Source organism: Maniola jurtina, chromosome 22 (assembly GCF_905333055.1).
Source record: "Maniola jurtina chromosome 22, ilManJurt1.1, whole genome shotgun sequence".
NCBI lineage: Eukaryota > Metazoa > Arthropoda > Insecta > Lepidoptera > Nymphalidae > Maniola > Maniola jurtina.
The window spans coordinates 11,137,991-11,153,219 of record NC_060050.1 but is presented as its reverse complement, the minus strand read 5'-3'; the positions used below and the strand labels follow the sequence as shown (position 1 = coordinate 11,153,219).

Sequence of the window (15,229 nt, the reverse complement as noted above, 5' to 3'; positions counted from 1 at the left end):
CGTTTCTCAAACGTCATTTCCACCGAAAATAGCTGCCAAATCGAACAGCTGTATTGCGGCCGCCATCTTTTATCGACTCATGTTACGACGTAACAAAGTGCAATTCAGCTTGTACAGTGCTGTGGCTTAAAATTTATATTAACCTACAAACGCTTTTCTTTTTAAAACGCAGATACTTGTACCTAAATCCGAAATGTTACTAGTAATATGTATCCAAGATGAATCAAAGAGTTCCTACGGGATGTTTAGAAAACATCCCGTTGGGAACTCTTTGATTTTCCGGGATAAAAAGTTGTGTATGTCAGTTTCCGGGATGCAAGGTACCTCTGTACCAAATTGCAAATAAATCGGTTAAACGGATGGGCCTTTAATCCCGTGGGAACTCTTTGATTTTCCGGGACAAAAAGCAGCCTATATGTCCTTCCACGGGATGTAAGCTAACTCTATGTTCTTCAAAATCGGTTAAATTTTTTGGGCCGTGAAAGGTAGCAGATGGGCAGACAGACGGACAGACAGACACACTTTCGCATTTACAATATTAAGCATGGATTATTGACTCCGATTAAAAATAATTTCAATCTTCTCATAAATATACCTATTGGAAAAATATGAGGCAACATTTTCCATACGAGATATTTTGAAAAGTAGCATACACTTACCTGCAAGTATTAAAGGTTTTTAGATTTTTCCGCGCCACTAAGCACGTCTTTTATCACGGAACCCGAGTAAACGGAACCCCCTGAGGATATTATCGTGAAATATCCGACGTATTACCTCACACTGAAAATAAGACTGTAGAGGTTAAACTGGTGGCAACGTGACCTCATAGTATACACGTACATACTGATACCCGTATTCACAATCATTACTATGAGGTCTCACAGTGTGCTCGAAAGCATAGTATAGGTTCCACCAAGGACTTCGTCTGTGATGGCGTTTGCTGGCGCGCGTGCTGTGCTTGTTTGGAGTGTTTTTTTTTTGTTAAGAGTGAATGGTTTTTGTGTTAGTTGGTGTTTTTTGGTGGTGGAACTGACTGGGAAGCGCTCTAAAGGGGCGCCGCGCGTATGTCGGCGGGCGCCGGCGCAGACGGAGTCCATACTTGTATAAATTCAATAACTTGAAAATATCACAAACTTGACATTGGCTAATCAGAGTAAAGCCAGATTTAAAGGAAAAAAAAAAAAAAGGTTCCACCAATCAGATCATTGACGTGACACAGTAATCTGATTGGTGGAAAATATCAAGAGTCCTAAGGGTTCTGTAGAACGATGATAGCCTAGTTGTTAAAACGTCGGCCTCCTGGGGTTCAGAGTTCGATCTCGGGCATGTACTTCTAACTTTTCGAAATTATGTGTATTTTTAACCCCCTACCCAAAAAGAGGGGTGTTGTAAGTTTGACGTGTGCATCTGTGTAACTGTCTGTGGCATCGTAGCTCCTAAACGAATGGACCGATTTTGATTTAGTTTTTTTTGTTTGAAAGTTGGCTTTGATCAACAGAGTTCTTAGCTATAATCCAAGAAAATTTGTTCAGCTGCTTGAAGATTATCAGCTCTTTTCTAGTTTTCTTATAAGCAATTGAATACCTATCACGTTGAAAGAAAACATTGTGAAGAAATCTGCATGGCTGTGAGGTCCACATAATATTCTCAAAGATCTGTATCAGATCTGTTGGCGCACTTGACCAGCGTGTTAGGTTATGGTCAAACACGTCTCATTCTCAGCAATGAGCCAACGATGGGTCGTTTATGATGATTTAATCATTCTTCTAAATAATATTATATACAAAATCTGACTGACTGACTGATCTATCAACGCACAACATAACGTCGTCTTAGAGTGAAAACCTCGGGAATGCATTTTTGCTCAAATTTATTTTATTGCGTTTCTAGGAAGAAAACCTCGCAACGCACATCCTGATCTGACTAATTTGTTCATTCGATACACGTAACGCCATCTATGACATTAAATGAGAAACTCGTAAATACTCGCTTCTAATTTTACAGCACGCAGTTTTTTCTTCCTCCTGAAAAGTTACTTCTTTTACACTTATGAGGTTTTCACTCTAAGCCGTCGATAAACTACTTAAGACGGATCGGGCTGAAAGGCAAGCAGAAAGCTATGATGGCGTAGAAAGTATTTCTGAAAATTCAAACCCTAAGCAGGTAAAATAGGTTTGAAATCTATGTATTCTATTATATATTATATATTATGTAAGAAGTCGCGGGCATAAGCTAGTTGTTCGATAAAATTACAGCCAAAATAAGGTTAAGCTTATCTATCTATAAAGCGCACTTTGACTTTGCTCAGACTTAAGGCACTGTTAAAACGAGACAGCGTTATATAGCCGACATAAATCTATCTCGTTTTAACTGAAACTTAAATCTTAGCTATATAACCCGCTTTATTTTTCTCCTTGTACCACACACACCAAACGAAGCGTTAAGACACTCGTCTACCAAACGCTAGTACAACGTCATTTCACGTTGCTTTATGTCACGAACGTGTACAAAGACACTAAAAGGATTTCATTTATCTTTGGCACGGATGAAATTTTCAAAGGTAGATATACATTTACAGTACTAACAGTTTAAGTCACGGTCTGTGGTTTAAGTATCCACAGAAAAGGCACGGTTGAAATCGCTGAAGGATATAATTTGATTTCGAAGACTGTCCAGGAACTTTTTAACCTGTAGCTCGATTCTGTAAAATCTACATCAATCATTATTACAATCGATTTGTATTGGCTAAGGGAGAATGCCAGATCCGATTTGTATTGGCTAAAGGAGAATGCCAGATCGTGACCAACCAATTAACACAAAATATAAATTGCCGAGTTTCTTGCTGGTTCTTCTCGGTAGGAACGGCATTCCGAACCAGTCAAATTATTTTGACGATTCAAAAGCACTTGTAAAAGTTTATTTCAATAAAAATATATTCTATTCTAATTTTATAAATATCCTAGAATGAAATAACCACTTTAAACTTGCGGATAAAAAATAATTCAATCCCTTCATCAGTTTCATGTTTTTTTAGACCATTTCTATTACTTTTTACGCATAAAAGACCATAAAAAGCGTTTTGTAGTAAAACAAAGAACAAAAAGCCGATGTTATAAAACTTATGTAAGTATACTTCTTTCACTTAATTTCGCTTGGGTATGGTGTCCATACTAAAGTGCCAGTTTCCTTTTTAAAAAATGATCATAATCACACTTCACACTAATATTATAAAGGCGAAAGTTTGTATGTGTGTGTGTGTGTGTGTGTGTGTGTGTGTGTGTGTGTGTGTGTGTGTGTGTGTGTGTGTGTGTGTGTGTTTGTTTCTCCTTCACGCAAAAACTACTGGACGGATTTGTCTGAAATTTAGAATGGAGATAGATAATATCCGGGATTAGCACATAGGCTAATTTTATCCCGGAAAATCAAAGAGTTCCCACGGGATTTCGAAAAAACCTAAATCCACGCGGGCGAAGTCGCGGGCATCGGCTAGTAATAATTAAAAACGTTCATTCTAAATTGCGCTACCTGTTCCGATCCCTGATCATAAGAGCCGCAAGAGTGGTCTCGTTAGTATAATTATTTCATTCAGCCATTCAGATAAGATGAAATAAAAAAAAAGGAAGTAAAATTGTAATGAGGATAATTTTCTAAATGATATTACGAATCAATCTCCTAAATAAAACAACTCCGCTTATTTAAATTATGAAAAGAAATACTTCAATATAACCACACTAATATTATAAAGGCGAAAGTTTGTATATGTGTGTGTGTGTGTGTGTGTGTATGTTTGTTACTCCTTCAAGCAAAAACAACTGCACGGATTGGGTTAAAATTTATAATGGAGATGCATTATACCCTGGATTAGCACATAGGCTACTTTTTATCCCGGAAAATCAAAGAGTTCCCACGGGATTTTTAAAAAACCTACATCCACGCGAACGAAGTCGCGGGCATCAGCTAGTAACGAATAAAACCATCAAGAGGCTGTATCTGATTTTAAGGGTTCCGTCGAATAAGTGTCTAATTTTTTTATTATTAAAAAAATGTACACTTACAATACACATATTTTAAGTACATTTACTAGTATAAGTATTATTATTAAGAAGTCTTAGATTACACATGTTGAGTTAGCCTGTAAGTAATAAGTTTAAATAAGTTGTCATAAAATAATAAATATTTTGAATTTGAATTTGAATAGTTTCTTTGTATTCCGTTGGCTTCCTATGAAATAAAATATATAATTTACACACAATAACACTCGCTGATAAATATATCAACTATTACAATAAGTGTACACAACATTTGCAAATTACGTCGGGAATCTTTTAAACCTTTTAAATTATAATAACACTAGCGACCCGCCCCGGCTTCGCACTGGTGGACATTTATTTTATCTATTTTCCGGGATAAAATATAGCCTATACGGATTCGGAAGAATCCCTCTAAGTAATGGTAAAAGAAATTTTGAAATCGGTCCAGTAGTTTTTGAGCCTATTCAATACTAACATACAAAAATACAAAAATACAAAGGTTTCCTCTTTATAATATTATATAGTATAGATATAAAAATTATAAGTCTTTGACTTGCACCATAAGGTTCACAGGTAACGAAGCGATGCGACAGAGAAGTTTTGCACCGAAATTTCAATATACTCGTACCTTGAGCGCGGAGTTGGCACGCGGTAACAGACGTGAATTGACGTGATTGGCCGTGTCGGCGCCTTTGAGCGTTAATTGACGTCACGCGTCTATAAGACGCTGAAACAGGCTAAAGTGTTTTACTTCAATATGGCTGACATAGTATTAGGTAAATGTAAATGTATGTAATTAGTTTAACTATATTGTGTGTTTGTGATTTATTTCTATAAAATAAAAATTAGCAAATTCTGAGGGTTATTATTATATTACTGTCTTAACAAAATCCAATGCCAATAACCATTTAGCTTATCTTGTAGTTTTAGTGACTTAATATTTTTCAAACCCGCATTGACCTATTTACGGAACGTTCGTTGACCTCTAGCGTCAGTCAGATGTTTTATTTGCAATATATTGTGAACTTAAAAATACAGGATTTTTCAAATTTTTCTTTCGTAGTTTTTTATGGTATCTAACAGTAATTATCAGTACCTACTATACCCTGTCCGAGTTTTTGCTAGCGTTTTAGTTACACTCTGTATGTACATAAGCGTATAACTTGCACCACACGTCAAGGTAACGAAGCGATAAGACGAGTCACTTGTCGTTCTGCTTCAACACATTTCAATATGGGAACAATACGCGCCGATACACATTGTCTTTGACGGGACCTTTGTACTGTTAAAGGTATTTCTACTCATCGCCGATTCTCTGCTCTCCTCCTAAAATAAGAAGAGTTTAAGCTCACCACACTGGCTAAAACATGGCGCACCTTTGAAAACATTATAAGGAACTCTCGGGCATGTAGGTTCCCTCACGATGTTTCCTTTTACCGTTTAAAAAGCTAATAACCAGCTTATTCTCGCGACTTGGACTACACATTTCAAACCCCTATTTTTACCCACTTAGGGGTCAAATTTTTGAAAATCCATTCTTAGCGGATGTCTACGTCAGTAGTTTAAGCTGTGCGTTGATAGATCAATCAGTCGTCACCTTTTCCTTTTCTATATTCAAAGACTAGACGATGCCCGCGACTTCGTCCGCGTGGATTTAGGTTTTTAAAGACCCGTGGGAACTGTTTGATTTTCCGGGGTAAAAAGTAGCCTATGTCCGTCCTCGGGATATAAGCTAACCCTGTACCAAACGTCAGAATCGGTTAAACTGTTGGGCCGTGAAAAGGTAGCAGACAGACAGACAGGCAGACACACTTTCGCATTTATAATATTAGTATGGATAACCAAACGCACATAACTTCGAAAATTAGAGATGCGCATGCCCAGGATTGAACCCCGACGTGTTAACAACTAGGCTACTACTACAGTCATACGGAGGAAACGAAAAGGAATTTAAAAGGAATTTCGGACCTCCAAAGTTGGTCACCCATCCAGTTACCAACTTGAATGAACGTTGCTTAACAATCGCAATCAATTGGCATCCGTTGTCACAACTAGGTCATACGTCTCTTCAAAGAAGAGTGAAAACGGAAGTACGAGTAAAGATAACATCATCCTGCTTAGAATATTCCGGATTTACCCCAAAGGAGCACTAAGCAAAACAACATTTCTATAATCTACCCCCGGGGGCTATGGGAACATTTCTTTTGTCACAACTTTACTCAGAATTCCACCTCTTATCTCTGTTTATTTTATCAGTTGTATTTTTAGGGTTCCCTATCTCTAGAAAGAAAGGAACCCTTATAGTAGGTATTACTTTATTGTCTGCCGGTCTGTCTGAGGTATTTCTCGCTGCCTAGAATCTTGAAATTTGGCAGGTAGCAATGTTTTATAGCACGAGTAAAGAGAAAATCTGAAAACCGTGAATTTGTAAAATTACATAACAAACAAAAAAAAGTACCTACGAAATAATATGTAGATAATTATATTAAATTGCATTACACTAGTATTATAAATGCGAAAGTTTGTATGTGTCTGCGTGTGTGTGTATGTTTGTTAGTCTCTTACGCCAAAACTACTGGACAGATTTGGCTGAAGTTGGGAACGGCGCTAGATTATACCCTAAATTGAGACAGAGGCTACTTTTTATCCCGGAAAATCAAAGAGTTCCCACGGGATTCTCAAAAAACCTATATCCACGCGAGCGACGTCTCAGGCATTACCTAGTCATAAATATGGCACTGTCCTTCACTAACTTGCAGTGTTAAAAAGTATTATTTCTTGTACGATTGTACGGAACCCTTCGTATGTGAGTCCGACTCACACTTGACCGGTTTTCTTACTTTCTTTACTTTGTCAACTCAGTTACTTCAATCTTATTTGCTTGGAAATCGTCATGCCTTTTATGATAATGTTTGTTTTGATAAATAAGGAAGAAATAAAGAATTGTGATTATTTTTTCCGAAATTATAACGAACAAAAAGCTTAATTAGTGATCGAATTTTTTGATTGTACCATTTTTTAAGGTTCCGAATCCGAAGGGGCACCCTTCTTCGGGATCCTTTTACTAAGCCTCATTTTGAAATTTTTCAAAAACTTTCTGAACATTTTGTAACTAACCGCTTTACCGCTAACTAGAAATACAACAGCAGTGTGGCCTTAGCCAATCGTAAAAACCCTTAAACGCTAAATTTAAAAAAAAAAATTATTCAGTACGATAAGTACTTAGTTGGAGGGAAGTAATATTTAAAAAAAAAAATCCTAAAATACCTATCCTGTAGAAAAATACGGGAACATGCCAGAGACAAACTTTGAAGGTGTGGAATCGATGAACAAGCTGCCAGTTGAAAAAGAAAAAAAAAAGGAAAAGCTCTTTGATGTGGCGAACATACGAATTTGCGAGGCGGGCGCGCTGAACCGACGCGACGCGCCGTGTCTACACCTCGTTAGCCGTTTTGTAGGGTTGCTACCACACAGCTTACTTACCACCAATGTCTGAATTCAATAGGTACAGGGATACGAAGCGTCTTGCTTTCCGAATTAGGGCCAAAAGACTTAGGCTGCATCATCACTTGCCACCAAGTTTAATTGCAGCCAAGCGCTAGTCACTTTTATTCTTAATGTATAATTTAAAAAAAAACAAACATGCTTTCGTGACATGGCATGATTGATGCCGCATCAGACAACGCAAGAGGCCACGCATTGGCGGTTGCTCTGATGCTGCAAATGTTCATGGGTGGCGATAATCACTTAACATCAGGTGACCCACCTATTCGTTTGCTCGCTATTTTTTATTCACGAAAAAACTCAGTGAGTGTTAACCATTTTGAGTTTTGTGCTAATCCAGGATATTATCTATCTCCATTTCAAATTTCAGCCAAATCCGTTCAGTGGTCATTGCGTGAAAGAGTAACAAACATACACACACATACTCATAAACTTTCCCCTTTATAATATTAGTGTGATAGTGTGATGTTTGTGCTCGGTTGATGACTGGATAGAATAGTAAAATCAATTTAATATTAAAGTGCGACGTAGTAGGCAAGTGGCAACCCTGGGTGTAACGAAGCGTGTCACAAAGTGGATTATCTCCCGCAAATGATTGACACTCGATGCATTAACGGCTGTTGCTAAGGGTGAAGCCACACGGGGAGTTTTGACTCTGACAAGTGACATCGAATACCAGTTCAACACAGATTGTTTGTTTTAAACTCTTTTTTGCACATAAAAATAGAATATGCAAAGATGAACTTACTATCTAGATTCTAGAGGTAACCAGATCTTCTAGAACTAGATATAAGGTTACTCTTCCGGTTAACCTTTGGTAATGGGGACAGGGGGATGGAAACAGTGCGTAAGAGTGGATGAATTAAAAGAAAATGATACATGTCATGTGATAAATGAACAAATGATTGAAGAAAATATTCTTTACATTTGAAAATGGCGCCATACACCCGCCATATTTATATCCAGTGTCACTCAGAATGATGTAAGAATGTCTAACGATTATACATCCAAATCTGGCATTTAAAAGTTACGGTGGTTCTGCATAATTCAATAATGCTTTATTGTTTTATGGGGGTCACTTTTCACAGCCGACGGATATGTTACCAATTTTAGTGTGATAGTGATGAAATGATATTTACTAATAGATGAAGCTGGATTAGCTTCATCAATTAGTAAATATCACTTTCTCGGTGAAGAAAAACATCGTAAGGAAACCTGGCTGTGTGAGAGTTCTCCATAATAAATAAAATAAATAAATAAAATAAAATAAATAATGTTTTCAAATGTATGTAAAGTCTGACAATGCGCTCATGACCAGCGTAGACTACAGCTCGTCTTATTCTGAGAGGGACCCGTCCTCAGTAGTGGACTGGCAATCCACGACGCGGGGTGTGTACGAGCCTTTATCCACTCTAGGCCACAAAATGTCTCTCAATTTCGTGTGACGCAGTATATAATGGTAGCGATATTCGCTAGCACTCGCCGCAAATGACGAGCGCCCGCTTAGTACACTTCGGAAATATGACGCATTTTGCCGTAATACACTAACAAATGTAGGCGAAGAACTGGAGGCAGCGTGTGGAAGGACTTTTAGAAATTATCCGCTATGTTTTTTGACGTAAAACGTCACTTGCCACGGTTTTTGAAAAAAAAAACCAGGCCGGGCTCACTTGGTCACGTGACCCGAGAAATATACATAAGGCAGGGTTTTCCTTTTGATGGCACGAGTGATCTGTGCATGGCACTCACGTTTTTCTTATCTCACAAAAGAAAGAGAGAGGGAGAGATAGATAAGAGATATGAGTTTACGCGATAGAAAGAGAGGTGTTTATCAAATCGACACATACACATGCGGTAATTAAGTCCGTTAAATTGTTCTGATAGGCTAATTACTACTAACCTACTTTATACTATTATTTTTGTTTTATTTTGTTAAATCCGGAGGTGGGCGATAATGGCTGTAACAGAGTTTTAACTAACACAGCTGTTACCATTTCTCTAGTTTATAAGTTTCTTTGTAAATTTGAAGGATAATTTTTTTTTTTAATTAAAGGCTCAGCGCTATGGGAGCTGAATAGTACCTACTTTATTCAACAAAAGGAAGAGCAAGCAAGTGGGTACATAAAGCATAACTGAGTATTCTCCTACGGTATTGCACTGACCCATTACCGCAGAAACCTACTCAGTTATGCGTTATATCATTGAAACATTATTTCCACCAGCTCCTGGTCTACGTGGCTGATATTCGCTCGGCACATTTCGCGTGTGGTCGCGTGTAATGGTCCGACAACATCTTGATGAGCCCGCATCTAGACATTGGAAGCAATTTAGCTAGATTTCACATTTCATGTGATTACGAACACATCTAGAGATACCATAAGTTTCGCTATCTCTTATGTGATGTAAGAAAGAGTTTCTTGCCGGCTCTTCTCGGCATCCAAATCGGTGGTAGAGTCCAGGTAGAGTCAGCGGCATGCAGGTCATAGAGGCATAAAAGCGCTGCTTACCCTGACTGAAATAGCTCAATGCTCATTTTTCATCGTGACCGCTAGTAATTAGGCAACTACCTACCTTATGCCTACCCTAGCTATAGATCCTGTGCACGCCACTGGGTAGAGTCCAAGTAGAGTCTTGACCTTAAGCGCACTCTATACTTCCATACTATAGAAAATATGGAATTTATATAAAACTTTGGAGAGTGTGCCCAAGTACTTTTTGACCAGGATCCTCCGTCATCTTTTTATTATCGTACCGGAAGCCATCGCCAAGGTGTGCAGTTTGCAATGTCGCCGAAAAAGTACTTAGTAGAAGCTTAGTAGAAGCTACATTGCAAGCAGAGAAACTATACTATGAATAGTAAAGCAAAGCACTCGCAATAATTTGCACCGTATGCTTTGCTTTACTATTGGCTAATGCCATAGAACGGTGCAAATTAGGCATAGAACGCATCGGCCCATAATCTCTTCAGTTAGTGCAAACAATAACAATTAATCAAACCCATTCACACGGCGCGCATTAAATCGATCGCCTTTAGAGCCTATTCAATACCTACTAAGTATCTATTATAGTGTATGCTCTAGCCGCCACTATTGACATCGACATTGTGATTAAGGAGCAGTAGTTATGACCCTCAGAAATGAGGAATACGATACAGAAAAAGAAGCCGTGCATGAATAGTAAAGCAAAGCATACTGCGTAAATTAGGCGTAGAACGCACCAGCCCATAATCTCCTCAGTGCACACAATAACAATTAATCAAACCCATTTCCACGGAGCGCATTAATTATACGCGATCATATTGAATCGATCGCCTTTAGAGCCTGTTCAATGCCTACTATTATAGTGTAGGAGCTCTTGGAATTTTAGAAAATTGAGAGGTGTCGAGTGTATGCGGAGTAAAATGTGCAGTCAATATTAAATACCACCAGTGGAGGCAAACATCGTGAGAAAACCTGCATACTTGAGAGTTCTGTGTGTGAAGTCTGTCAATTCGCACTTGGCGCCCTTCACATTCTGAGAGGAGACCCGTGCAAGTAGTAGCTTGGCAATCGATTGAGACTATAATGATTAAAACGATAGTGAAAAAGAAAGAAACAAACAGACGTTTCAGTGATTTGGATGAAATTAAGTAGGTACAGAGAATTAAAGAAAATGTCCTGTAAAACCTGCATTTTCTTAATCAGATACAAGTTAGCCCTTAAACTGCAATCTCACCTGGTGGTAAGTGATGATGCAGTCTAAGATGGAAGTGGGCTAACCTGGAAGAGGTAACCTGCATGCTTGATAGTTCTAAATAATATTCTCAAAGATGAAGTCTGCCAATCCGTTTTCCCCTCCACTTTTAATACGAGTACCTTTAAATCAGAAGCAAATAGTCCGGTCAATATAGACATTTAAAATTACAAAAATCCCCACAGAGCCAAATATTGGTAAAATCCCCATCGATCCTATGTGTGCAATAAAAGTTATTCGGGGTCGAAGGTCAAAATTTTAGGTTTTTTTGGATTTTTCTTGAAAACGGTAAGTTTTATCACATACAAAACGCGCTGAGTACACTACCTCACAGGTGGCGTGGAAATGTGTGCATATCATGTATAATGTGACTAAAAAAGTGTGATATACATAGTTTTCATTATCTCTTTGACTATAATACGGAAGATGGAAGTGAAGCCTATTGAATACTATGAACTAGTGATGTGCTGAATCACTTGAGAATCGATTAAAGTCGAATAGAAAGAGTCTTTCAAGCCATAGGTCGAGGTCACAGCTTAGTGATTCGCCACTTGACTTAAAAGTGTGAAAGGAATTTAAATCAAAAAGACGACCTTTCTAGTAAATTACCCAAAGAGGCCCCTTACAATCGAGAGTTTCCAGGTTTTATCTATCTATCTATACTTACATATAAAAAGACAAGTCTGACTACCTAACTAGTGTTAGAAAAATTTGACTTGGTTAAATGAATGAATGAACTAATGCCTCTCAGTCAGATCCGTCCAGTAGTTTGATCTTTGCGTTGATAGATCAGTCAGTCAGTCAGCTTTTCCTTTTACATAATACCTAGGTACCTAGTTATTTAATATCACACTTCACACTAATATTATAAAGGCGAAAGTTTGTGTGTATGTGTGTGTGTGTGTGTGTGTATGTTTGTTACTCCTTCACGCAAAAAAATTGGTTGTCTGTAAAGTCGGTTTACTGACTTTACAGACAACCAATTTCCCGCGGTTCCGCGCTCCCGCTTGCACTTCAAGCCTTACATGGAACGCCTCAGAGCGAGGTAACGCCGCATGAGTCATGTTTTTTCGTGCGTGCAGCCGGCTCTATCGAATTATAAGACGTTGTCACGTCAAAAACCACTAGACGGATTTGGCTGAAATTAGGAATGGAGATAGATAATATCCTGGATTAGTACATAAGCTACTTTTATCCCGGAAAATCAAAGAGTTCCCACGGGATTTCGAAAAACCTAAATCCACGCGGGCGAAGTCGCGGGCATCGGCTAGTAGTTAATATTTATCACTACAATCCTACATCACTATAAATAAATCGGAGCCAGTCACAGGGTTACACATAGAAGCTTTAAGCCTTTAGCTTCCATTATTTGGTATTGACAAGTCATTTCCGAGTTTTATTGTTACAGTGAGTAAAAAAACAATTTATCAATTGATTTTGTTGTGATAAGTTAGTAGGTTAGTAAAGCATTGTCCATTAAATTCGACTTGTTTAGGTTTAGGTATTGTGCCTGCCATTCAAATGTAACCAAACCAAATCGTGATAACCTTTATTCAAATAAATTTTAGTTAAGTAGGTGAACGTACAATACAGTTGAAACTAACTAAGTAAGAAAATTTAACTGGTTTTTTAATGAGAAATACCATAAAAAAAACCGAGCAACATTACAAAACAAGCAAAAATAAAAATTATAAAAAACATGACTACCCCTACTACAAAGCTCATTTTGCACAGATTTTACATTTTTTTTAAATAAAGGCCGATTCACATCTAAGGCGTACACGTGACACGTGCGTAGTGACGCGCGTAAACCCCTAACACACCAGGTTACGTATACCTCCACACTTTGCGCAAGCGGTGTGCCATGTTCCATACAGTCCATACATTACAACGCAATGGTACGCGTTACGTCTACGCTTACGCAGCCTGTGTGAACGAGCTATTAGACAAAGAATCGAGCAAGCTTTTTCAAAATACCCATCAGAGCGAAGCCGCAGGCAATCGTTAGTAACAAAAACGATTTTCTCCAGCTCATTACAAAACAGTAAAGATTTATTACCCAACTAGACATGTAATTCGCCTATTCGTATCTATCAGAAAAAATATGATAGAACAAGAAAAAAGTTGGATAAAACGGTTACCTCGCACAAATGAAATATGAATTCATTCGCAAAACGATTCGTCTGTCCGTATAAATTATTATCTCTCACGCGATATTGCCGATACATATGTTATCGGGGGTTACGTAACAAATCGACTGAGCTTTATACTTATCTATAGATGGAATGCTATCAGCATCTTTATCAATAAAATATCCACTCCTGGGCATAGGTCTCTTGTAGGGACTTCCACATGCCGTCTTACGTGCGTCATCTGAATTCAGCGGCTCCCTGCGATTCGTTTCTTGTCTTCTTGTCTCTTGTCCATCATCATCTTCTTGTCCATCTACAGGGGGGTCTTCCAACGATGCGCTATGCATAGTGCTAGAATGGCATCCTCGCTTGAATGGAAACAAGTGTTTTTTGTGTTTTTTTCTAGCACCTTGGAACTTATTCTTTGTCCAAGGTAGCTACTGGCTCTCGGGTCCCCGGTTCACTCGATATCTTTAAATTTTTGATTTCACTTCACCTTTAGTGCTCAAATACCTACTATTTTACAGATGTCAAAATTTCATGGACTTTGGTTGCTTAGTAATTCAAATGAAATTGGAACTACGATTGTATGGAGTAAGTGACGGAGAGAGCCCTGTTAGTTTAATTTGTTTTAGTTTAATATTTTAGATATAAGTTTAGAAAACGGAAGCCTTATGGGCATTTCATATTCCAACAGCATTAGGAACAATAAAGCGTATCGCGAAGCAAATAAGTTAAAAACCTTAAATTCTTTCAAACTCACCTGTACAACGGTTTCCCGCCAGCATGTCTGAACCAAAGCACCATGTAGACCCGGTCCTCATGAGAGTCAGGCTCGATGTCACAGGGTAAGGAAGCGGTCCTGCCCACCACGGCCTCCACGTCCATCGTCGACACTGGAACAAAGTCCACTACATCTGAGTTGATTTGACCACTTCACTGCGCAATAGAGGTTTTGCGACAACTTTAGTTTCATTTTGTGATCATAGATGGCAGCAGTAGTCGATTACATCGCGTGAACATCATCATGAAAGAAAAATTGGTGCATAGACGTTGTAAAAATCAATTGGAGCATGCTATCTTTGAATATAATATTATAGTAGATTGCAGACCCGAGGGAGACCCGACCAGAAGAGACACAAGCAATCCAAATATTATTGAGTAAACGTCAGTCACACGAGTCGGTAGCATCAGACGCATCGAAGAAATGTAAATAACAAACAAGAGGTTGACAATCGTCACTGCGCATGTGAAATTCGCTATGTAATATTTTAGACATGTCGTTTCTGATGTCATTTTCTTCAGTTTTAAAATTTGTGTGTGTGTGCAGAAATCCCTTCTTTAGCATGTATGCGATTCCAAGACATAACCTTTTCAACTTGGTGATTTTGAAGGGGTGTACGAGCAAATTCCTGAAAGGCCGGCAACGTATTAACGGTTCCTCTGGTACTGCAAATGTTCATGGGCGGCGCGGCGGTAAAGACTTAACATCAAGTGTTCCGCGATTTTCCACATATCGTAATTTTCATGCGCAGCGACGCAATGGTGATGATGATAATGATTGTTGTGCTGAGTCACATATAGTATGTAATTATTAATTACTTACTATTAATAATTTAGTACATGCTAACGTTAGCAAATGGCCGGAGATAATAACTTATGTGGCGAGCGCCAATGAATCGTTCCCCGGACAGTCTCATATTTTACGGATCGGCAGTTTCGCCGCACTTTTTCACATTACTACAGCCGTAAATAACAAATTTTCCGGAACTAGTTTGGATATGGAACTATGGTTATTTATAAGTAATCATTTTTAGCCAACTTCAACAA

The 15,229-nt window shown here is 38.3% G+C and overlaps 1 protein-coding gene across 1 annotated transcript in view; it reads right to left on the bottom strand.

Annotated features, from left to right (window-relative positions):
• LOC123877016 (hemicentin-2-like) overlaps positions 1-15,229 on the bottom strand; it is a 125,442-nt gene that overhangs the window by 52,582 nt on the left and 57,631 nt on the right. Inside the window, exon 3 of the mRNA XM_045923504.1 lies at positions 14,163-14,310. Within this exon, the coding sequence (XP_045779460.1) occupies positions 14,163-14,310 (148 nt within the window). The remainder of the gene's footprint in view (positions 1-14,162; positions 14,311-15,229) is intronic.